This window comes from Clarias gariepinus, chromosome 15, assembly GCF_024256425.1.
Source record: "Clarias gariepinus isolate MV-2021 ecotype Netherlands chromosome 15, CGAR_prim_01v2, whole genome shotgun sequence".
Classification (NCBI taxonomy): domain Eukaryota; kingdom Metazoa; phylum Chordata; class Actinopteri; order Siluriformes; family Clariidae; genus Clarias; species Clarias gariepinus.
This window is the reverse complement of record NC_071114.1, coordinates 27,827,678-27,852,214: the sequence shown is the minus strand read 5'-3', so window position 1 is coordinate 27,852,214 and position 24,537 is coordinate 27,827,678. Positions and strand designations below refer to the sequence as shown.

At 39.6% G+C, this 24,537-nt stretch overlaps 1 protein-coding gene across 3 annotated transcripts in view; it reads left to right on the top strand.

The window, feature by feature from the left end:
- The window catches only part of LOC128542988 (CSC1-like protein 2), a 60,407-nt gene that overhangs the window by 19,887 nt on the left and 15,983 nt on the right, over positions 1-24,537 (top strand). Inside the window, exons 4-14 of one of the 3 annotated variants that reach the window (XM_053513244.1) lie at positions 9,148-9,186; positions 13,315-13,405; positions 15,536-15,573; positions 16,664-16,806; positions 19,966-20,017; positions 20,170-20,278; positions 21,762-21,832; positions 21,999-22,079; positions 23,084-23,207; positions 23,490-23,623; positions 23,726-23,863. In XM_053513244.1, the coding sequence (XP_053369219.1) occupies positions 9,148-9,186; positions 13,315-13,405; positions 15,536-15,573; positions 16,664-16,806; positions 19,966-20,017; positions 20,170-20,278; positions 21,762-21,832; positions 21,999-22,079; positions 23,084-23,207; positions 23,490-23,623; positions 23,726-23,863 (1,020 nt within the window). The remainder of the gene's footprint in view (positions 1-9,147; positions 9,187-13,314; positions 13,406-15,535; positions 15,574-16,663; positions 16,807-19,965; positions 20,018-20,169; positions 20,279-21,761; positions 21,833-21,998; positions 22,080-23,083; positions 23,208-23,489; positions 23,624-23,725; positions 23,864-24,537) is intronic. The other 2 variants (XM_053513246.1, XM_053513245.1) reach the window with 2 other exon arrangements.

The window sequence follows — 24,537 nt, the reverse complement described above, 5'->3', positions numbered from 1 at the left end:
AAGTCGCATGGATGGAACGAGAATGTCGACAATGCTGTACCTTAATAACTTCATTACTCTGCGAGGCGCTCAGCTTAAAGAGAGAGAGAGAGAGAGAGAGAGAGAATGAAGCGGGATTTGGCTGTTTTGAGCCAGACTGTTGCTATGGAAACGATTCAGGCCCGTACACGTCATCTTGTCCAAGCAGGATTTATCATCACTCTAGAATTAGAGTGAGTGACCTGAACTGTTCTCTGATAAATCATGCGGTCAGAATCCATAAACGTCTCCATCATGCATTAGGTAAGGCCACCAGGTGACGCGGACTTGTTGAAAGCATGCTTTTGGTATGTGAAAGGAAACCAGAGAACCCTAAAGAAATCCACATGACCAAATACCTTATGTATCGTACTGTAATTCAACCGCTGGTTAGACCCAATGACCCTGGAGACAGGAACCTGTCCTGCTTCGCTGCCATGCTGCTAATATCCTGCAGAATAAGTTTTAGGGTGGTTGGACTAATTATTGCGCAAAGTATCTCAAATGTATCTCAACCAGCCACTTTTGTAGATGCACTCTAGTACTAGTACTGGGTTGGAGCTGCATTTGCCTTTAGAAGAATAAAAGCCTTCGTCATTTATTCAACAAGGTGCTGGAAAGATTCCTTCGAGGTTTTGGTCCATATTGACATGATGGCATCACGTAGTTGCTGCAGATTCCTTCTGTACAAACACATTCCTAAGGCTCTCTATTGGATTAAGATCTGGTGACTGTGGAGGCCTGTTGGGTCTGGTGACCTCAGTGTCGTGTTTAAGAAGCCAGTTGATTAATGATGATTTTAGCTTTGTGACATGGAACAGTCTCCTGGGATGGAGTCTTCTATTGTTGTTGAATTTTTTTTACAAACACTTTCGTAGCTTTGGTTTCCTGTCCTTAGCTGACAAGAGCGGCACTCGGTGTGGTCTTCATCTGCTGTATGAACGGCTGTATCTAACCACCTGCATTAAGGTTAGACATGTTTATGGCTTTAGAGATCCTCTTCAACATACAGTACTTCAGGTGCAACAATATGTCATTAGTTGTGCTTGTGAAGCAATGCATCACTTGAATTATCTTGCAGGCTTTTTTTATTCTTTTATTCTTCCATACAAACTTTTGCCGTGGACCTTAACTTTTTGTTGAAAGTGGTGTTGAATCATACTGTTTATTTGGGAATGGGATGCTATGACTTTTCTAAGGGGTGGGGTAACGGCCTAAAAAAATATCTAACGTTGACCGATTCTAGCGCAGAGCAAGAGCTTTGTAGAAATACAAAATTTACCACATTTGAAGAGGCTTGCAATCTGTGTCAGAACATACACTGCAAGAGGGTATAAGTTGTACCCTGGGGTGCAAGAGGTGCCCAAATTTGCCCCATTGACACATTATGGCGAAGATACTCCCCATCGAAACGGGAAGTACTCGGGCAACCAATCGGTCTCTTAGGATCATTGTGAAGCTGTCAAGCCACGCCATAGCAACCGCTTTAAAGCACCTTAGCAACTGATCCTGTAGACTGTCTTTATAAAAGTCCCAGAGGCCAGAGTTTTCCCACGACAAGCACCGCTCACATTTGTACCTCTCTAGTTTGTGTTACTGGTGCCTTTCTATCAGCTTGACCCAGTCTGTTTCTGTAATCCCTAGAGATGGTTGTGTGTGAAAACCCCAGTAGATCAGCAGTTTAGGAAATATTCGTACCAACTCGTCTGGCACCAACAACCATGCCGCTTTCAAAATCTATTTTGATACGATTTATCGTCTTAATCGTGTCCATAATATTAAGTGCACTGAGTTGGTGCCATGTGATTGGCTGATTTAGATAAACAATGAGTGTAAAGCATTTCCTGCAAAAAAAGGATAATCTGCAGCATAGAAACCTCCACATGGTTTTTTATTATAGAAATCATCATGTCACGTCTTTTCCAACGGGGGTTAGGTTTTATTTAAAGACCTACTATACAGTACAAGTATAAGCTCATTCGCCATCTTCTCTTTCATGTTCACAACAAAGGCGCGGATCGCTTTCCTCTGCACGAAACTTAAAACTCAAGGCTTGAGCTTGAATAACCAAGCGTTCTTTATTAGGGGTCTCATAATGGGCATAAAGCTATAACACGTCCCGCACACACCGGAGCACACTCATTAAAAAGCAGATAGGCAACACTTCTCAGGATTTTGGTCAAGTGTTTCAAGTCTGCAATCGTGCTCTTTTTATCTTTCCTCATTAACAAGCTTCTTTTATGCAGAAAAGCTGCACATGCTATTCACCTTTTTTTTTTTTTTTTTATAGAAAAGGTGTTTGTGTCGTCTAGAAATCTCCACTTTTGTAAGAAAGTACTTCCTTCCTGTGTAGTATATCACTTGCTAGCGATGTAACTCAATAGGCGAATGTTATTTGGATTGAACGGATAATGCATTCTATCAAATTAAAATAAAGGTTTTTATTTTTATTTTTCCCCAAAAAGCGAGAAAGTTTAACATGGCATCTTGTTGAGAGTAAAAGTCTTAATTGGACAAATGGTGTGCATTTATGAATATAAAGCACTATTTTTCATTCATCCTTGGTAACTGCCTGGTCAGGGTTGCATTTAAAAACAAATAATCAATAAATAAAATTGGGATACTGTTAGCCTGTATATATTTAAGGAGTATACTCATTAAAATTACTTGCACATCTTTAGTTTCAACATTATCCAAAAGTATGGGGACACCACATCTTCCTAAAATGCAGATATTATTATTATTATTATTATTATTATTATTATTAATGTATTTATTTATTTTGGATGCGTGTTTCTAGAATGTCAACAAGTTTAAAAGATTAACTCTTTAGCGGGAAGCTCATCTACAGTATCTGTGATGGGTAGATGTTCCGATACTTTTGGTCACCAGTCATATGAACTTGCTGGTATTTCCGGTGGATTTTAGGATTTGTTGCGTTTTAAGACCCGTTCTGTTCGAGTACAAGTCTGACTACAGGTACTAAAGAGGAGTCTGTGAAGCAGGATTAAATAAATGATGTAAAATAAAATCTTCATGAATCTGTAGTCTGGACTGGGACGAAATCAGCTGCAGCGTTATTTCTTACTTCCTAGTCCAGTAATAAAGCAAATAAGATGGTGTGGGTTCTTGCTCTCTTTTTCACACTCTCTTGCCCTCGTGCTCTCTCTCACACACACTCACACACACACACACACACACACACACACACACACACACACAGCCAGTTCCTCATTAGCCCTGGAGAGAACTTGTTCGAATGTTGAAAATAACCTTGCAGGCATGTTGTGCCTCCCGTCTCCTGACTCATTCCTTTGTGCCTTTCACCGCCAAGCCTTGAGATTTCACTTCCCTTCCCCTTTAAACCGCCATGCCGATCCTCTGGGCAGGGATAAAGGAGCTAGCGAAGCTCCAGTGCATGGCTTTTTTGACACCGATTTGGCAGGAGGATGGAAGTGAAGTAAGCCGCCGTTATAAATGCCATCTGTTCTACGAAGCAATCTGCTCTAGCGAGCAGTGCGCATATTTTTTGCACTCCCAGGATTTCTGTTGTTACTGTGCAGGGTGACTGATTCGAGAACCCACGCACTCTCTCTCTCTCTCTCTCTCTCTCTCCCTCTAAGAATATCCAGCAGCATATCATTTTGCACTGTGGCAAATGCTTTTGGTCTTATTGCTTATCGATACTCCTAAAAATATTCAGAGCCAAAGATACACCCTGTTACATAACTTTGCTCATACCTTTGTAATCAGATCGCTTTTTTATAGGCTATTAGTGACTTGGAAGACTTGACCTTGTTTAACCTTAAGTGTTTATCGATTGGGTTCTTTGATTTCTGTGTTTTGAGAGCATTGCTCTAGGTTTCAGGTGGGAGAAATCATTCTCATAAGGGGCTCTCTCATAATGCTGTTGTGATCTTGTTAAAAATTGCTATATCCATGTCTGCTTTTTTATTTATTTTTTGCTATAAATGGCAGATTTCTCAATATCCATAATGTGAAGGATGAAGCTGTGTTTGTGGGGGGAGGGGGGTATATTGTTGTGCCGAATTTTATCATTAGAGTTTGTTGTCCGTCTTTCGGCTGTGGACCATCCGATCCACACAACTTTGGCGCAGGTTTACGCCAGACGCCCTTCCTGACGCAACCGTCCCATTTAATCCGGGAATTGGGACCGGCACTTCATCCAGTGGCTGGGGTTTGGGTTTGGCCATTGAATGGGAATCGAACCTGAGCCTTCTGTCTCGCAGGCGAGTAACCTACCACTGAGCCACCAATGCCCTTTATTTAATTTATTTATATTAATATAAAATAAACTCTACAGTAATAATAAAGTTAACATTTTTTTAAAAGAGAAACAGAAACAAAATTGGTAGTAGTTGAAAAAGGTGCGAACTTTTAATTTAATTTTATTTGTATAGCGCTTTTAACAATTGTCATTGTCGCAAAGCAGATTTACACAATCGAAAGAGTTATTTAAGTCCGTATGGAATGTGAGTGTGCATGAATCAAAATGAGCATTTTACACCGATCCTTTTTATTTATATTAATTAGTTATATAATTTTGGCACATTTAATGTTTATTTATTTACAGTATGTAAACTTGGCTGGCTAGCTAAGGTTAGTACAGACATTAATTGCTAGCTAGCTAATTAAATAGACCCGCTTTCGGACCGAGCAACATAGTAATTTTACAGCCAATATTTATTTTGTTTTTCATTTAATTTAAATTTAGATTTTTGATAATGCACCAATTATAATAATCCTAGGACTCTTTAAGAGTTCCTTATTTATGAGAAACAGTTAACAACCATTGCATGTACATTATTTGCTTTTTTTCCCCCTATAAAAGTTTCCTTGTCCTTACTTCAGCTTCCTTCCGTGCCTATCCCCTTGGTATTTGTTAATGTCATCCTGCAGTTTTATCTAATGCTTCCCTAATATCCTCGTGAAAAGGAAACAATGGAGGGCTTTGCGCTGTACTTATCCACCCACTGTGTACCTTTTAAACGCACACTCCCTTCTCTTCCATTTCCCAGTGCCCTGGTTTGTGCAGTGCAGGACCTTGAACGCTTCAAAGCGGGCCATTTAGATATCGACTATCTGCGCTGACGAGTGATGCCGCTGGAAATTAGTTTGTCCTGAACCACAGGGCTTTGGACTTCGGCTATTTCGAACTGACGTCAGGAACATTCTGTGTTCCCACAGTTTGGCCCAAAGCCTGGGCTTTTTATTGTGTTGTAATTGACATAATGCGACGTCAGGCTGCTGTTTTAGCCATTTGCAGTGGGGGTACAAATTTATATTAACTGTTACGCTCCCACAAAGTCAGGGTCAGGGATTTAGGATGCCAGGGTGAGCGGGTGAGAAGGACAGATGGTAAAGTGAAATGCGAGAACAGGATGGACATCAAAACCATGACACGACTCGTCTCACCTCGGACGGTGCCAAAGGAATGGACAAAACATCAGCTAGGCTAAACTGTATCCCTATTAGCTTAGCATATGGCTAATTAAACAAAATCTACAGTACCTACGCCAAGCCAACCAGAAATACAAGGGGTGGCACTCGTCATCAAACCTAGTCTTGTATCTAATTTTCTAAGGTTGGTGCGTTAACTCATAAAGATGTGTTTCTTCTTCTTCTGTCTTTAGCTGACAGGTGAGGTTCTATATCAGTTGTTCTGACATTTGTTGCTCTGAATGTGAAGCTGTTGACTGCTTGGGGTGGGCGAGTCATGAGTCAAGGGTCAGTTGATACGTCGCCAGTCAATGGTCAGAGATGCCAATCGTGGGTGTGACGGTCAGAGTCACCAGTCATGGGCATGATGGTCTGAAACCTTGCACAGAGAGTTGAGTCACAAATCACAAGCTTAACAGTAGGAATCGAGTCACAACACGCAGTTCATCACGTTGCAGTATATAGAGGTAACCCTAGTGGATTCATAACCTTTGTAGCCCACAATGGGTTGTAATTCATGTACATGTGGAGTCACGAGTCTGAAGACTTGCAGTTGAAGTTGCTGTAAGTCGCTCATTCATAACCTTCACCTGATAATCCCTGTTGATCAGCGAGTCATGAGCTCTACAGGAAGCCCCGAGTCATGAATTCTAAGCTTCACATTTTGACCCGAGTCGCTTATGGCAAGCTGTGACGTGACAGTTGAGTTATAATGTTGCCTATAATGAATATGTACAATTTCAAACATGCACAGTATACACACGACTGTAATTTTACATGTAAAAAATCCATGTAAATAGAATTAATCTATTCTCCAATCACAATAAACTATATTAAACTTTTGATTTTATTTTGTTTATATCACAAAATATAAAACCAAGTATAAAAAAAAACAAATAATAATCCAGCACTAAATATATATATAAAAAAGAGAGCAAACTCTTTCATTTTACATGCACTGTTCATGCACCTTTTCTTATAAAGTACTTCTAATTTTTATTTTATTTTTTTGTTGTAAAAAAAAGGCGCCGTGTTATCGTTCAGAAGGTGTAGCACTATGTTCGCCGCAGGTTTGTTCTGATGATACTTCTCAGCAATGTCTTGACGTCACTGTCAGGGCTTTTGAACCTAGGTTTCAGTGTATAAACTAATGATAATTGAGTTTTTGATTTCTACTACAGGGACAGAAATTGTACATTGTATGCAAGAATCCTGCCATCACGCAGGTCTGCAAGCTTTGCTGCCGGACGCATTTCTGATGCTGGCAGTTAGTCAGTTCATAAACTCTCACAGGTTTAAAGCTTCGTAGTTTGAAGCGAGCCACAATTTATAGCCAATTATTGTGGCTCGAGTTGATCTGGGAATCAGAAACCCTTTTCTGAGTGAGCTGAGACACGAATCGTAAGCTTTGCCTCCGAGATAAAAAAAATAATAATAATCCTACGTTTTGTGGTCTAACTCAAGTTTTTGGAAGTCTCACGTTCAGCATTAAGTTACCAGTTTAAACCTTTGTTCGTAAATTTGTAAAGTGCTGTACATTTCTAATGAAATCAGTGATGTAGGCGTATTAAAAGTATATAAACACAAATTCTTCATTCAAAAGAATTAGAAAATGTGGCCTGTCGAAATTTCCAAATAAATCCCTCAAATTTTTTTTTTTTTTTAGAAACTAAAGTTTTTTAAATGTACTAAAAGCCTTGTTGATCTGTTCCCAGAACATTATCCAAGAACGTTCTCAGAAACTACAAATTTAGAAAAGATGAAGCCATTTTCCTTTCCATTTTCTCTCAGGTACCATGAAGTGAACTGTTTCTTACACACACACACACTAAGGTCATAAAAGCATGAAGCACATGTTGTCCTGAGTGAATTTGAGCATGCCCTTCTGTAATCTCCAGGCTGCAGCTGTGCTCTGCCCTGTAGTATGGAACCTTCAGCTGCGTTATCATGATCTCTGGATTCACAGCAGTGTCGACTCTTAGAAATACGCCTCCAGGTCCAACTCCGATTGTGTATTTTTATTCCCATCAGTGTCATTCGAGAACTTGCCTTATTATTATTTTTTCCTCTACTGTCCGGGTAAAGGAAGATGAAAACGCGCTGTACGGCGTAACACTAGATGTTATGTTAGATGTACTCGAGAGTCGGCCGCTGCACGCGGCTCGAGTTTCAAATCCATGAACGCGCTGTAGTTCTTGTATGACATTATAACATTTTCCTGCAATTGGTTGTCTTGTCACATGATGTATTGGATAACAAACTACTGTACAAAATGTTTCACCTGGAGTGATTTAGTGGTTATATATTTATTTATTTATTATTTATGTTCAGCAACCTTCCTGTCCATGTTGTCTCTGTTGCATTTTTCCACCAATAGTGTCCAATATGCCTAACAATAGGAACCTCAGCAGAATATTTGTAAAAACATTATTTTAAATTCATTTCCTTATAGTTTATAGACTGTAGCTGATCTACTGTATATGATAAATATAAGATTTAACAGTGTTATCTAACAGTAATATAATGGTTCATGTCATAGTTGAAACATGCTCGATTATCATTGTGTATATGTGGTCAACTTCAGAACTATTGGCACCCTCTAGGCAACTGTGCATAAGGAATTGCGTACATCATAATTCAAGTTTTCTCCTTTTTTTTTTTTTTTTAAAACAAGGCTTGATGTGAAAAAATGACTGTTGTCCTAAATATCTAATCTCTCTCTCTCTTTAAATATACAGGATGTTCACACACTCTTCAGGAAAGGGAAAAACCTCAAAATTTTTGGCTTTGTTATATATTGATGTATATTAATAATATTAATATAATATGCATCATACCCTTTTTCTTTTCCTGAAGGGTTGTATACATTTTTTGGGCTGGATCTGTGTCTCTGTGCGCGCGTGCCTCTGTCTCTCTTGTTTTCTTTGCTCCCTCAAGCAAAGACAACAACAAATGAAATCACTGGATCTGGATTGAGAACACTTCAACACTTCATCAGCAAGGATAGTCCTGAACCGTCAACTTTGTGGAAATGTGACCAGGAGAAAAAAAAAAAATTATGAATGGAGAACACTTGAACACTTGAAGTTGCATGCTAAAAAAATCAATAGTAGAAACCGTAGCTACTGTATGTTTAATAGTCAAAATGTAAGAAGAGAAGCTCATGCTCCTATTCATAGTGCCCACAGTCCAAGCCTCTGGGGATGGTGTTGCTCAGGTCTGGGCTTAGCAATGTTATGTGTAATAAAGTGAAGTCAGATGATCCCCTCGTCATTTAATATTGTGTTCTGCAATCAAATCTAAGGCTGACTGAATGAAATATACAGTAGGCGGTGCAGTGGGACACAAGCCAAACTATACTTTTATAGAGTTAATGTTTTTGGTGCATTGCGAGGGTGCCAGTACTTTTGAAGCCACATGTCGAATTCCTTGTTCTCTTGTGCTGTATTGTGGTGATTTCTGACACCGATGTGAATAACATTCAGGTGCTGATCTACTTTTTGTGTGTGTGTGTTTTAAAATGTGTTAATGCGACACATCCTCCTGAGAGCCTGAGACTCTTTCTCAGAGATTTAAAAAAAGTAATGTGTGTGTGTGTGTTTGAGAGAGAATCAAATTTTTTAACCACCTCATTTATTTATTAATTTATTCATTTTTCCTCTTTCCAAGACAGAAGAAGAGATTCAACGGCATGGAGGAGCGGGAATAGTACGTCCTCTCCGTGTTTACACTCACAAGGGTTTTTTTTCTTTTTTGTCTTTTAATTAATTAATTTTAAATTGACATTAAAATGTGAGATTCCTCCTGGGCTGCTCCTCATCTGCTAACTGATGAACTAACACTGCTGTACTTCCTCCTGTAGGGTGGGTTGTGTGTTTGCGAGGGTTGCACTGACGTCTGCTGCAAATTCTCCGAGTGTTTGACCTTTTGACCTTTCCTAACATAACACAGATGCTTCATTATTTCTGACAGTTTGCTGTGTGTGTATGTTGGTGTGTGTGTGTGTGTGTGTGTCTTCACACTTTAATGGCACTGAGCTTTACTGTATGCTCTGGAAGTGATTTCTGATTACTAAACTTTCGTGTGTGTGTGTTTTAATATCTGAAAGTTTTTTATCTTGAGGCCTTTTTTTTGGGGGGGGGTAAAAAAAAAAATGGTCAAGATCAACTTTGTGTGTGTGTGTGTGTGTGTGTGTGTGTGTGTACGCCTCCTAACATTTATTTCTCATCCTGCGTGTTGGACCTTAAATAACCCCAGTGAGAGAAAGGAAAAGGGTAACTATGAACCTGTGCAAAGGTAATCTACAGTACTACCAAAAGTTTTGGCACCCCACTCTCCCTTGTGTTGCTTGTATTCCAAACCGATTGACCTCCTCCGATTTTCTTTCCCAATCGTGTTTCCTCTCTCCCTGTGAATGTTTAGTGAAATCACTAGGTCTTAGACGTGATCTCCGGAAAAGCCCCGCCCACCCCGACAGAGACATGTACTGTGTATAGCCATTGTCCTCTCTAGAATCAGCCGAATCGAATTAGGACATTAGGAGAAGTCATCCGTGAAGCGCGCTGTCCTCGCGGCTTATTTAAACATTCTGCTGGCCTAGACAAATATTTCGGGTGACTGGCTCGTCCTCCGGCAGCGCCGGGCGTCGTGTTTTTAAATCAGCTCTATCGCTTTCTTAAAGCAGTAACTACGCTCGTTAAAAGGTTTATTTTGGTTGTTCCACTGGGGAAACAGGGTTTTATGGGGTACAGAATAACTAGGTAAGGCTTCCTAACCAAAAAGGTTAACTGTTATTTTTTTTTTAAGAAACTAAAAGCACTTTATTATCCAGAGAACCCTTAAGAAGCTATTTAAAATCACCAGCACAATACTGCATACTAATCACATCCTACCAAGTGACAATATTCATCCATTCATCCATCTAGGAATCTCTGCAGTCCAACTAGGGACCATTGTTTTTGTCTTTATTCCCATTTTTACGACTGTAACACACTACGAGAAAGTTGGGAACACCAATTAACCAAATCGGCATGTCTTTTGGACTGTTGGAGGAAACCCCGAGAACCTGGAGAGCACGAGAAGAACATGCAAACTCTGTGCACACAGATCTTAAGGTGGGAATCGAACCCGTACCCTGGAGATGTGAGGCGACCGCGCTGACCACTACGCCACTGTGCAGCCAAGTGACAATACCTTTAATCCAAATTTATTACATTTATTTACAATTTCTACAAACAACAAACCAAATATAAGAAAATTAAGTCCATGTTTAGATTTAGTTTTAAAGTATTTTTTTGAAAGAAGGAAAAATATCTGCTTATAGAACAAGAACGTACAGTAAAGCATGGGAAAATGGTTAAAAATGTTTAGAAATGGGTTTACGTTTATATTTAAGTTTAATATTTCTATTTTATTTTAAGAAATGGACTAGATTCAAGTCATTTTTGCAAGATTATACTGTAGATTAAGATCGTATTTAGCAATTCAATGATTCAAATGAGCAAAACTTGAGGCTCACACTCGCTCTGCTCACACATACAGTACACTCTTGGAGAAAAAGCATTTCTTAAGGGCTCTTTGGATAATTAAAGGACATTAATAATATCAAAAAAAGGTTATACACTACTTGAAGCCCTACAGTACTCTACGTTTAAGTCCCTCTACATTATTTTTCATATTTTGCTTCCAGAGAGCTTTTATTCATTTATTTGTTTGTTTATTTATTTATTAGCTCTCCAGGCTTTCTAACTTTTTCTAACTGAACCAGTAAAAAAACAGGTTCAGATGATCAGTATACTGAGTTGTTGGAACAGACGAGAGGGGAAATGAGGTTGCTGCTGTGACTTTATCCACTTTGCAGCCTGTCGCAGTAAAACATTTCTCTCCGTTTCCGTGATATAATATTCATACTTTTATTTGTAACAAAGAAATAAGAGCGCTCAAAACGTTTCCCACGGCACTGAATGTCTATACTCAACTCTTAAGGGGTCTGAACTTTAAAATACTGCACTAATTAATAATAATAATAATAATCATTTATTTTATTTATTTTTAATTATGTAAGGTGCGTTGAGGGTCAAGATGCCAGCCGATGTGCTTTACCCCATCATTCTCTGCCTCCCAGTACAATGACCAGCACAATATCTACCTCCTACTGTAGCTCGCTAAACTTCCATTGTATCCGTAAAACTTTGAAACATTACAAATAATGTCAGGCAAACGGGTTCCTAAACCATTCAACACGCTAAAAATATCTCTCAACAGGAAACACTTTGAAATGTTTAAAGCCCAGGCTTCTTAACACACTTGTGGGCGTGGCTATTATACCACTATAATAAGCAACATACAGAAAACACAACAACGAGTTCCGTCATCGACGCAGTGAGCGAAGCACGATGCGTCATTTTGAATGAATCCGTAATGTTTCAGTCTACTTTGTTCCTGGAATGTTTTTCAAATAATAATAATAATAATAGAAAAGGTGTGTGTGTGTGTGTGTGTGTGTGTGTGTGTGTGTGTGTGTGTGTGTGTGAGCGAGAGAGAAACAGAGTCAGCTGGGCCTCTACAAGCAGGGATAAAGGTTATAATGTTCTGTGTGTGTGTGTGTGTGTGTGTGTGTGTGTTAAACATGCTGCAAACTGCATGAAATGGTGACTGGGGAATCTGGTTTGATTTGTTGATTCGTCTAAATGTAGTTTAAAGCTTCATTAAAAAGAAATCACAGGGAAAATCTCAGCAGGAACAACAAACTTGCTTTAGGTGTGAAATGAAGGCGTGTATCAGCTTCAGTCACTTCAAATACTTTTGAAACACGAGTCACACATCCAGTGGCCTTGATTACGTGTGTGTGACTGCACTTCTCGATGTCAGACACTTGTGACCAGCAGGAACGGCGACACTGATGAGAAGACGTGCCGACACGTCGACGGTAAAGACATGGCCGGTCTTGTAGGTGCTAAAAATATCTCGGATTAGGTTCTCAGTCAGGATTTAGTGAAGTCCTCGGGTAACGCAGAGTTCACATGAAGTCATCACGGTGGCTCACCAACAAACGTTTAAAACACCTCGGCTTTGAAGATCTCTTAAAAACACTGCGCAGAAAAATATGACGTAGTCCCGGTATGACTTGAACATCATTCATGTACATATGAGGGCTGTTCAAGTCAAACCAGGATTAGGTGATCTCTTCACTTTTTTCTGAGCAGTGTACAGCGGTACCTTGGTTTATAAATTGAATCAGTTCTGAAGATCTTAAGGTGAAATTTCGTATTGTGAAAAGCATTTTCCCTTAGGAAATAATGTACATGCATCCAAAAATATTACAATATTACCAAATAACACCAATCATATTTTTTTTCAGTTCTCAAGACAAAAATTCTATACTGTACTGTACAATTAACTAAAGTAACTTTTCGGTTACGCAGTGATCTAGATCAGTACATTTGCAAAGAAAGATATCTAAACTGCCAGTTAAGTATGATTCCCGACCCGATAAACATCACACTTTGATCAAATTCTGAACTAAAAGTTTGTAGAACGATACACCAAAAAAAAAAAACTCATCACAGGAAGTGTTTTCAAAGCTACGAGAATCGATTACGCAATTTAATTCGAAGGTGAAACCCAGCGCTCCTGTTCCTTAAGAGTGCCAATACTTAATTCCTTCCGCATTTGAAGGAGCTCGACCTACAGTACATCTGCATGAGTGCAGGGTCACCCCAGCCTCCTCCGTCCCATTTCAGTGCTCTAGACTGAATCAACATAACGTGTGTATATAAAAGAAAATATATCTGCTTTGATTTTTCTTTTTTTTTACTCTTTTTTTCTTCCTCTTAGCGTGGCTTCAGCGCTGCATTCAGAAACTCCGGATCGCTACGAGCGCCTCACCTCCGTCTCTAGCTCTGTGGATTTTGAACAACGAGACAATGTAAGTGTGTCACTGGTTTTCCCCGCCTGTTCGTCCTGTTGCCGCGCCCTCTTGCTGTGTCTGTCTGGGTCACATTAGGTCATGGAGTGAGAGTGGGATTGGCTTTAGGTCTCGCCTCATTATTGTTAAATAATGCATGATTAAAAAGAGTAGGCTTGGCTGCGGTCTCTTTGTGGGTGTGTGTGTGAGATCAATTAAAAGCTGAGGTAAGGCTTAATAAGAAGTGATTCCTGGTTCTCTTGAGATTCTCTGGAATTTTAACAGATTTTAACAGATGCTTTGATTTGATTTAAATAAACATATTACACTTATTAAACATACTATATTTACAGTGTGTAATTGAATGTATAAAATGTCTAAAGTCCAGTATGTGTGAGTGTGGGGGTGCGGGAGAAATAAGTCGGCCTCATCGGTGTCAGGTAATCAGTCCGGGAGCACGATGATAGAAAATAGCTGTACTGTAAAGCTAAAAGCTGTCCTGATAGTAATCCTATAATAATACAAATTTTGGAGAATCCTGAATGAAACCGAGTTTACAGTCCAATGCAGTGGAAAACAGCTCTGAGACAAAGTGGCGTCTCAATTTAAAGGCGTGGAGAGTTCACGGTGAAATTCATTTTCTTAGGCGCGATTACTATTTTTGGCCACATGATGGCAGTGTGGGGAAAGGGGACAGAGATTTAGTCAAGTGGATAGGTATGCTTTACATCGTATATTTGTGTCAGAGGAGTACAAGACTTACTTTGTCGGACTAAAGAACAAATCCGACTTATGAACATGCTCTTGGAACGGAAATTGTTTGTAAGTCGGGGACAACCTGTATATCTTCATTAAAACGACTGATTAGTTAAATTTCAAATGAAACGAATGAATCAAGTTAAGCGCCCCGTATTAGTAAAGACGAATTCTATCATGATCAATTAGATCATAACACACATATGCATACTGTTACACCACTAATCGTACCCAATGTAGAGTTGTGTGGACAGAATGAAGACAGTCTCAAGTGAAATATAGGCACTTCTAGTGTTGCAGCTCATCCACCTGAAATTTCAAATACTTCATACTGAGTTACTTTTTGTCCCACCGTGGTTGTAAAGACCACTGGTCCTTTTTTTTAAACCTGTCCATTCATTCTTCTCTTAGGTTGCTCATTAAAAAGGATCAGAATTTTCATTCACCAGATGTTTCTCACCAAGATTTTTGTGTGTGAAGATCAGCAGTTTCTGTTAAACCTTGCAAATCGTGACTGAAACTCTCGAGCGGTCCCTGGATGAGTTCGTGCATTGCTTTGCTGCGACATGATTGGTTGATTTGGAGATATGCGTGAACCGAACGAGCAGGTTTTTCTATTAAATTGTCTAGTAATCATATTGAACATGCACTGTTTTTGGTTTCGAGGTAAAATTGCTAACAGTGCATGTCTGATAAACAGTAAGTTTTCTGGTCCTGGATGCTGTAATGAAAGCTCGGAGAGATTAATCTACAGCACAATTCTCTCTCTCTCTCTTTCTCTCTGCCTGCTGTCCATTGATTCCTTCACAGACGACCGATCACACACTTTATATAAATGTATATAGCGTAGTGTTTATCTAGGACCTGGCGTCCTTCCTTCTCCTTCAGCTCAGTGCATAAACCATGTCGCTGATGATCCTGCACTTTTCCTGTGTTGCTGACGACGAAAAAACTCGTCGTGGATGGAAGCAAACGAGACTTCATCACCAGACCAAAAAAAAAAAAAAAGAGTAAAGAAGCACTTCCAGTCCTTTAACTGTCGGCTGAAAGTGCTGAGTAATTGGGGCACAGATTGTAAATGTGGATGGTGAGGTTCTGCCGAGAACACGGTGACGTTTCTGGCCAGCGTGACTGCCGTGTGCTTCCAGTAATCCCGTTCATGCCGCCAGCCGACGCGGGTCACTCGGCCACGTCACTCCTCGCGGGTTAATTATGCCTCGTTCTTGCCCTCGTACACAAACGAATAACATCGTCTAGTCTACATGAGGCCTTCATTGTCATCATTATGTGCTTCTCGCTGCAAAAGCTTTGTCTGAATTGTGTTTATGTACGTTAAGTTTGCACTCATGCCCACTCTTTCCTCCTCATGGTCATAATTCACGTTTCTTCCTGCAGGGGTTTTGCTCCTGGCTGACGGCCATCTTCCGAATAAAGTAAGTGCCTCTTTAATTACTGCCGAGCGTGCTGTAAATGACAGAGCCAGCAGGGTGGCTGGCTGGCTGGCTGCTCGTCTTTTCATTTAGCTGCCCGTCTTTATTATTCACCCTTTTAATGCACAAAACTTTGGTAGTGAATTTGGGCTAAAACAGACGACGTGCGGTGTTTAGCAAGAACGTTTAGCTCAAAAAAAGCCATTATGATAATGACAATGATTAGAGGGGGATAAAAGGATTCATCAGATTAAAATTGCAGTTTGACATTTAGTTTTGACTTTCAGCATTAATAAAGGCAGCTGTAGGGAAAAAGTAAAGCGTGCAAAAGTTTACCCCCCCCCCTACAGTTGTAACTGTTGTGTGTTTTTTTTTTTTTTTTTTTTTTTTAAATTCTCAAAGTTGTTGTTCGGATAAGTGCTAAGAAATGGATACAAATGCAAAAGTTTGTGTTCTTTAAAGGAATCTATAAAAAAAAAAAAAAAAAGTGTATATACCTAATGTACTGTATATAATGTGTATGTATGTACAGTATGTGTTGAGACAAAGTAAGATTGCTTTAAAATGTTTAAATTGACTGGAAGTAGCTGATGTTGATTTATTATTATTAATATTTTTTTATGTAAATTTGTTCTCTGAGCAAAAACAAAACGCCGTCACACACTCCTGGGCACGATGCTTCTTTAGTTCATGACTTTATTCCCTATCTGTAATTTAATTTTATTACCTGTAGCAATATTAATATTCTCTAATAACTGGTTCCCTCACCCTGCCTTTATAACTCTGTTTGTACTAGCAAGGTGCACTGGTCGTTTGTCTTTATGGGCGTGGTCTATACAAGCAGGAAATCACAATTTATTACAGATAGTGTTTTTTTTTTTTTTTTTATCTTAATGCATACAGCTATGAATTACAAAAACAAAGAAAATCTCTCGATTGAAAGTAGTCTTTGTCTTAACAGTGTGCAATCTTTGTATTATTTATTTTTCACAGAATTTTAGTTAGTGTGACTCAATTTGACTCTGTTGCATAATGGATTTATGCAACGAAAGGCTCATTCTGGGTATTACAGCCTGTGTGTGTATGTGTGTAGGGACGAGGAGATCCGTGAGAAGTGTGGCGAGGATGCCGTGCACTACCTCTCCTTCCAGCGGCACATCATCGGGCTGTTGGTGGTGGTGGGCGTGCTGTCGGTGGGCATCGTCCTGCCCGTTAACTTCTCCGGAGACCTGCTGGGTGAGTGGAGTGCTGCTCAGACTCTTTAAAAAGAGACAAAATCAAGGATTAGGATGGTAAGGATGCTTTCGTGGCGTGGTGGAGCACTTCCCCAAAAGGTCCGGAGGTGATAAAACCCAACATAATGAACTGCCTCAGTGAGTGAAATTGACCGCAGGAAAATGTATAATCAGAGATATCATCATCATTATCATCAGTATTTATTTATTTTTTTAACAGTGTATCATGAGACCATTATTTGGGGTATTACTTGTTGCCTGATTTCTCCCGTTGATGTGTACTAAATGCTTTCTAATCACTCAGACTCTGCTTTGCCATATTTATATATATATATATATATTTTTTTTTAACCCTTTGTTTTCATAAATGCCTAAAATATGATGCAATGCTTTCAAAGACTGTAAAGGTTTCAGATAACTATGTTGCACATTGTTGCACTTATGCACTCATATTTCAAAATGTGCATGAGAAGATTCTTTTATGCAATGCTTATTACAATCGCATCATCACTGTCTTTTGCTAAGTGAAACTCGACTTTGATGTAAAGTGGTAAAACATTTTTTTATTCAGTGCTTCCCAGGATCTCTTACTGTTTGAACGCCTTTTTTTTTTTCCCCCCCTCATGCCCTCGTCACGTGTTGTTGTTGGAATTTGTCAGGTTGTACAGATTGCTGAAAGTAGATAAATATTTTGATTAGAGTTTAGTAAACATTTAGCTTTTAAAAAGATTTCTTAATTTATTGTGATTCTTTGAGGTAATATAAACACTAAATACATCTTAAAATAATATTACAACAGGCGGGTGAGGTATGATGGCCTGCGCTGGTTATTATGGGTCCAGATTGCCACTCAGACGCCCAAACTTCTTTATTGGTGGATTTTTGTATACTGTAGGCGTACTGTAAAGTTGAGGACGATGTCCAAGGGCCCAACAGTGATAACCGAGCGGTGTCGAGGCTTGAATCCCGAAACCTTCAATCAGTAACCCAGAGCCTCAGCCAGCGTGAGCCCCTGATAAAGTTTCAGCACAAGCTTCATATCTTTCATATCTACCTTCCTGCTCTTCTTTTTTTTGCACGTGTCATGGAACCCAGTCCCGATGCACACCTCTACTGAATGTGTGTTCTGTTATGGTTACATCGGTAGGATCTCCTCGTACATTTCGGTGTAATAACCCATAACCGTTTCTAGCATCGGGGTAAATGTGTACCTCCGCTGCAGGTCTCTAACCGCTAATAACCTTGCGTTAGCGCCCGTGCTCGTCCTGATGGTTTATGGTTTAATTCTTTGTTAACTCTGCGCCCTGTCCTCTTGTGCAGCTAGCCGTAGATTATCATGCTCTGGGGCTTAACCTCTGCACTAATGGGATTGTGCTCGGGGTAATTGAGATCCGGTCAACGGTATTTCAGGAGAGAGAGAGATAACTTTGAATTTGTGGGATGTGAGAGGGAAATGGAGCGGAGAGAGCTTGCGAGACGAGGGAAGAAACTGTTTTAGTCTGTTTTATACACTAGTGGTTGTGGAGCAGCTTCAACTTTATTTTTTTCCTTTGAAATTCAGCTTTATACATATTTAATAAGTGATGCTTCTTCTTCCTGTTCTTTATCTTCTTATTCTTCTTTTTCCTTTTTAAATTTTTTTAATGCTTCTTCAACTTGCAGCCGAGACTTTTTTTTCCCCAGAAACCGCTCACTCATCATTAATATTTATAAAGTAGACACCCAATGTTATTAGCGGGAAAGTAATGTTATTAATAGAACGATGTACAAAAGAAGAGTATGCTACTCATGTGCATCACTTCTGGACCTTAAACACGCAACTTGTGCTTCTTTTTTTATATTTATTTATTTAGTTTTCAATCATAAATTTCTAAATTTAGTTCATTTTACTGCTTTCATGTCAAACTCGAATGTCTTCGCTTTTGAAAGTGTCATTCTCATGGAGTTTATTTATTTTCCGCCCGAGCTTCATATTCAAATTATGCAAATCACCCGAGTGTATTTTGCACCTGCGAGGTTGCCAGATATCCTTTAACTCTCGAGATGGTGAGGGGCTTTAATCACATCTAACCCGCCTGCTTCAAACACAAACGCACCTTTTAAGGAGGAAAGAATTCTGGGTGGAAGATTTGAGACTGAAGAGGCAGCACTGCCGTCTAGTACAATACAAATCGCAAGAGACTAAATAGATAGAAATAATTATTATTATAATAAGAAACGAAAGAATTCAGCTTTATATATGAGGGGTGTTCAAGCCAAACCAAGACTTAAACTTATCCCAGTGTTTCACTAGTGCTTGAATATCATCACTTCTGACACGCTGGCCCTCCAGGAACTCCCTTTTAATGTGGAAATGGCATGTAACTCCCAGCCGAGTTCCTGTAACATGTCCTGTACAGTCCCCACAGAGATGATACAAGTTGATCATCAATTTTGAGGAACACGACTGCAGTGGGCTCTGAGCCACCTCGGCCGGGATCGTCATTAATGGACGTTCGGCTTTCTTTAAAAATGTTTGCACTATTCAAATGTTTTACATTTTACATCAGTGTAGTATGCTTGAAGTCTTCTGTTAGTCCTGGTTTGACTAGAACGCCCCTTGTATATTGCCTTTAATGAATTCACTAAAATAGGTTTTACAGGTATTGATTTTTCATTACAAAGGAAGAAAGTTTAAAAAAAAATTGTGTAAAAAATAAATTAAGAATAAAATTAGTGTAAAGCCAGTTATTTACTCAGGGTTTTTTTTTCTTTTATTTTTCTTGTTTTTGTAATCAATTGAAGGTTAACTTGGTTAAATTTAACTCGGTCATGATCAGGAAATCATCCTTTATTTGTATGTGATAAAATCGTTCTGTGATCTTTGATTCATGAAGTGTAGAACTTCTCCAACTTCTCACGCTAAACACAACAATGAGATCAGCTCTCTCCGATCTCTACACACTCATTTTCCCCGTCTTTGTATTTTATTTTATCCTATGTGCGTTTTTTTTGTCTTTATTTTAGCTGTACTTGTCATTTAGTCCCTCATGCCATGTCTCAGTTTTTGTTTTTATTATCTGATCCATCTCTCGCACTCTCTCATGATCCTGTTTGTGGTTCTTCCCGCTGTACCTCTGGGATCTAATCACTTTTATTTCTTTCTGTCATGTTTTATCAGAAAACAACGCGTACAGCTTTGGCCGCACAACAATCGCAAACCTGAATTCGGGGTGAGTGACGAATCATTTTATTGTAGTTGTAATAAAAAAAACGGAGACAGGGTGTGTGTTTTGGCTTTACACGGATTTACACGTGGAAAGAGCTGATTGAACTGATTGATTGACGTGAAAGCTGATGGATTTTATCTCTCGCCATCGCGCAGGAACAACTTGCTGTGGTTACACACGTCGTTCGCCTTCCTTTACCTTCTCCTCACCGTCTACAGCATGAGACGCCACACCTCCAAGATGCACTACAAGGAGGACGACCTGGTTAATATATTCACTCTTTAAATTTTTTTTTTATTTACTATGTAGCACTGTGCACAAAACCATTTTACAGTATATTGTACATATACAACGGTGCCTCGGCATACGAATTTACTTCGTTCCAGAGTTCTTATGGTGAAATTTTGTATTACAAAACGCTTTCTCCCATAGGTAATAATGTACATGCAGATAATCGGTTCCAGCCACCCAAAAATATTACCAATATTACCAATTTCCAACACTGTATTCATATTTTTGCATATAAGAACAATCAAAACATTCAAAAAATACTTGTAAATAAAATAAAATATGAAATAAATAGACATTAAACATGACTTAATCTTAATTTATGATTCTTCTCGGCACTGGCTGCTTTAAAAACCAAACTGAAAGTGTCTCCCTTTTCTTCTTCTAGCTACCGTCCTTGCTAACATTCTTGGGACCCATGGTGGTATGTCTTCATTAAATCTTCCACAAAATGCGAAAAAAAAGCACAACAAATATACAAACTCGTTCGCGTCTATGGAAAGCCAAGCGCACCAAGTTTTGAAAAGCTCCCAGACGTACGCGCGACTTTGCCGCCGCTCGGTTAACCTCGGTTTGGTCGCTCGTATGCCGAAAATTCTTGGTGTGGCAGTCCTATGCCGAGGTACCACTGTACATGTACATAATAAGGGTTAAAATATCTGGAAGCTATTTTTTTGGTATTGGACATTTATGGACATTTATACAGTACAAATTCAAATTTCATTTGTCACAAACAGTCATACACAGTACAATATGCAGTGAAATGCTTAAGCTACCGGCCGTGATCTTAAAAATCAAAAGATTATTGATAGGAAATAAATATGGGATAAAGAGAAATAAAAAATATGGGATAAAAAAATATAAAAAAATATTAAATATATTTAGCTAAGATAAAGAAAAATATATCTCTAGAAGATAAGATGAAAAATACAACATAAGAAAAATACAAGAAAACCTATACCACTATGGCTTTATATATATATATATATATATATGTATAGCTATACTGGTAGCCCCCCCCACCCGTATTCACTTCTGATACATAATTAGATCAGGGTGACTTGTCTGAATCCCCTCATGGAGAAATCGAGTTGTCATGACAACAAGAGCTACTAAAAACGCAGATGATAATATTTAAATAACATATAATGGCGTGAGAGTGGATATGACACTCTGATGAAATAAGATCGATGTTCGAGCTGGATGAAAACCTGCTGTGGCTTTCACCTAGTCTATTCTCTCAAGAGTGTGTCCTTAATGAATTTCTCGCCCGACACTGCTGCACAGAAAAAAAAAAAAAAAAAAAGAAAAAAAAAATTTGTCTCTTGAAATATGGATGAAGTCTGTCTATAGCGCTGACCTACATTCTGCCACGAGCATCTCGGCTCGCAGTTCAAAGATGCTCTGTAGAGAGATGCTGAAACTGCTGATTCTTATCTCAGTCTCTTTCTGGTTGCAGGTGAAACGCACTTTATTTATAAACGGCATCTCGAAGTACGCCGAGGAGATCCAGATCAAACAGCACTTCGAGTAGGATTTTTTTATTTCATTTTTTTGGTCTATTGTCATAAAGTGATGTCTGGAATAAATCTAATTTGATTAGATGGTTGAGTAAAATTAGCCTTCTTTGGGGGTTGATGTTTAATGTCACACTCTATAAGTATTCATCTCATATGTGATGTCTGGGTTTTTACAGGCAATCCTACGAGAACTGTGTCGTCCTCGAGGCTCGGATCTGCTACAACGTGGCCAAGCTCATGGCTCTTAATGCCGAGAGGTACGCCATGCTTTTAGTCCTAGAGCATCCGCCATCAGTAGTAGTGTCTAAGCCAGGGGTGTACAATGTGAGATCACATGGTTTTTACCTCCTTTCTGCTTTGTGTCACATATGGAATTAGGTAATCAAGTAAAAAACATGAAAAACAACAGTTAGTTGTTATTTTAAGACACAGAGGTCAGCCTTTCTGTAGTAGTAATTCTTGCAAGAACAGTATTGTCAGGTGCATTTTTAAAATCCATCAAGCACCATAATGAAACTGTCTCATGAAGACCATCCCAGGAGGGCGAGACCAAAACCTACCTCTGCCACAGACGAGAAGTTCATTTAGAGTTATCAGCCTGAAAAATGACCAATTAACAACCAGCACCTCAGATTAGAGGCGTTATGAAGTCTTTACAGAGCAGAAGTAGCAGAAACATCTCACCATTAACTGTTCAAAGGAGATTAATGCATTTTTTGGACGCCTTCAGCATTCCTTTACAATGTAGAAAGAAATAAAAATCAGGGACGATCATGGAGTTAGAAAATGACACCAAACTTTTAAACGGTGGTGTAGATATAAATAACTTGGCATTTAAAACCTTTTTCATGTGAAAATAAATATGTTTTGAAATAAAAGTTGTAGGAAGTATTTGTTGCATTGCGCATTCATTTACTGTATTATTTTTGTTTTATAATCTGCTCCTTGATCATAATAGGTTTTCTGAGGGAAAAGCAATACAGGAGGATCTTTAGTATTTATATAGTTTACGAGACAGAAGGCGCTGATGAACACTCAGGCCAAGTGCTAAGCCAGAAGAAGTCAGCTCTTGCCAAGGGCTTATTGATTTGTAGCAAGCCAGGAGGGAAGAGTGAGAATGTGTGTGTGTGTGTGGGGGGGGGGTGGATGATCTAAATGAGCTAGACCTGCTGATGCTCTGACTGGTTGACTGATCCATGAGAAAAGCAGCGCAGCTCTCTTGCAGTCTTTATGTAACCCATATGTGTGTGTGTGCATACAGGAAAAAGACAGAGCGCAGTAAGAAGTTCTTCACGGATCTGCAGGCGAAGGAGCACATGCCCACCATGATCAACCCCAAGCCCTGCGGCCACTTGTGCTGTTGTGTCATAAAAGGCTGTGAAGAGGTGAAGCGTGTGCTCTCACACACACACACACACACACACACACACACACACTCACGTCTTCACGTATTTGCTGAAAGTCTGCACAAATGTTTCTAGGTTAAAGATGGTTAAAAAAAATTGGCTTGTTGTAAGACATTGCATGCACACACATCACATCCTCGGTGTATACACTAATAACACTGACACACTGATGGCACAGCCTTGTAACAGACACCTCATACACACTAATACCAGAGCAGCTGCTGTAGTGTTGTAAAAACCGCCCTGACGCGTCTCTTACAGGAGGAAGCCGTGAGCTACTACACGAAACTGGAAGCGAAACTCAAGGAAGAGTACAGGAAGGAGAAGGAGAAGGTCAACACCAAACCTCTGGGCATGGCCTTCGTCACCTTCCAGAACGAGGCCATGACTGCAATGTGAGTGACTGTAGCGTGAGTCAGCCTGTGGGGTTTTTTTTTTTTTAGCGTCTATGATGGAAATGTTGAGCAGCGCTGCGAACTTTCTCTTTCTCTCTGTAGAATCCTGAAAGACTTCAACGCGTGTCAGTGTCAGGGCTGCGTGTGTCAGCAGGAGCCACGTTCCTCCCAGTTCAGCGAGAGTCTTCATGTCTATAACTGGAGCGTGACCTACGCTCCTGACCCCCAGAATGTGCGCTGGTGAGCCTCGTAATACTCCTGATGCACACTTCTCTAAATCCTGCTGCAGTGTTTCAGGTGCTTTCAGCGAAATTGTGAGTGAGGCGACTCCCTTGGCTGAGAAGCAACACCACACATGATTGACCTCAGGACACTTTACTGTTCTGTTCTGCTGGACTGATGTTTTTTTTTTTTTTGCCCCAAACAATTGGAAAGAGGATTCGCTTTGCCCCACTCCTTAGCAGTCTAATCCCTGCCCCTTTTGCAGAAGATCAATCTGTCCCTGATGTTTTTTTCCTGGAGAGAAGTGGCTTCTTTGCTGCCCTTCTTGAAATAATTATGAAGGTGAGCGCTACCATCAGTCCTGCGTCATGCCAACAGTAAAGCATCCGGAGACCATTCATGTGTGGTGTTGCTTCTCAGCCAATTTTGCCCAAGAACACAGCCATGAGTAAAGAATGGTACAAAACCATCCTCTGAGAGCAGTTTCTCCCCACCATCCAAGAACAGTTTGGTGAGGAACAATGCCTTTCCCAGCGTAATGGAGCAGCTCGTCATAAGTGATCCGGGAACAAAACTTCAACATTTTAGGACTATACCCAGGAAAGTGTTGTACAGTGTTATCGATGAAATAACAAATAAAAAAATTGGGGTGGGGGAAATGTTGTTAATTACTTACTAGATATATTGTGAGT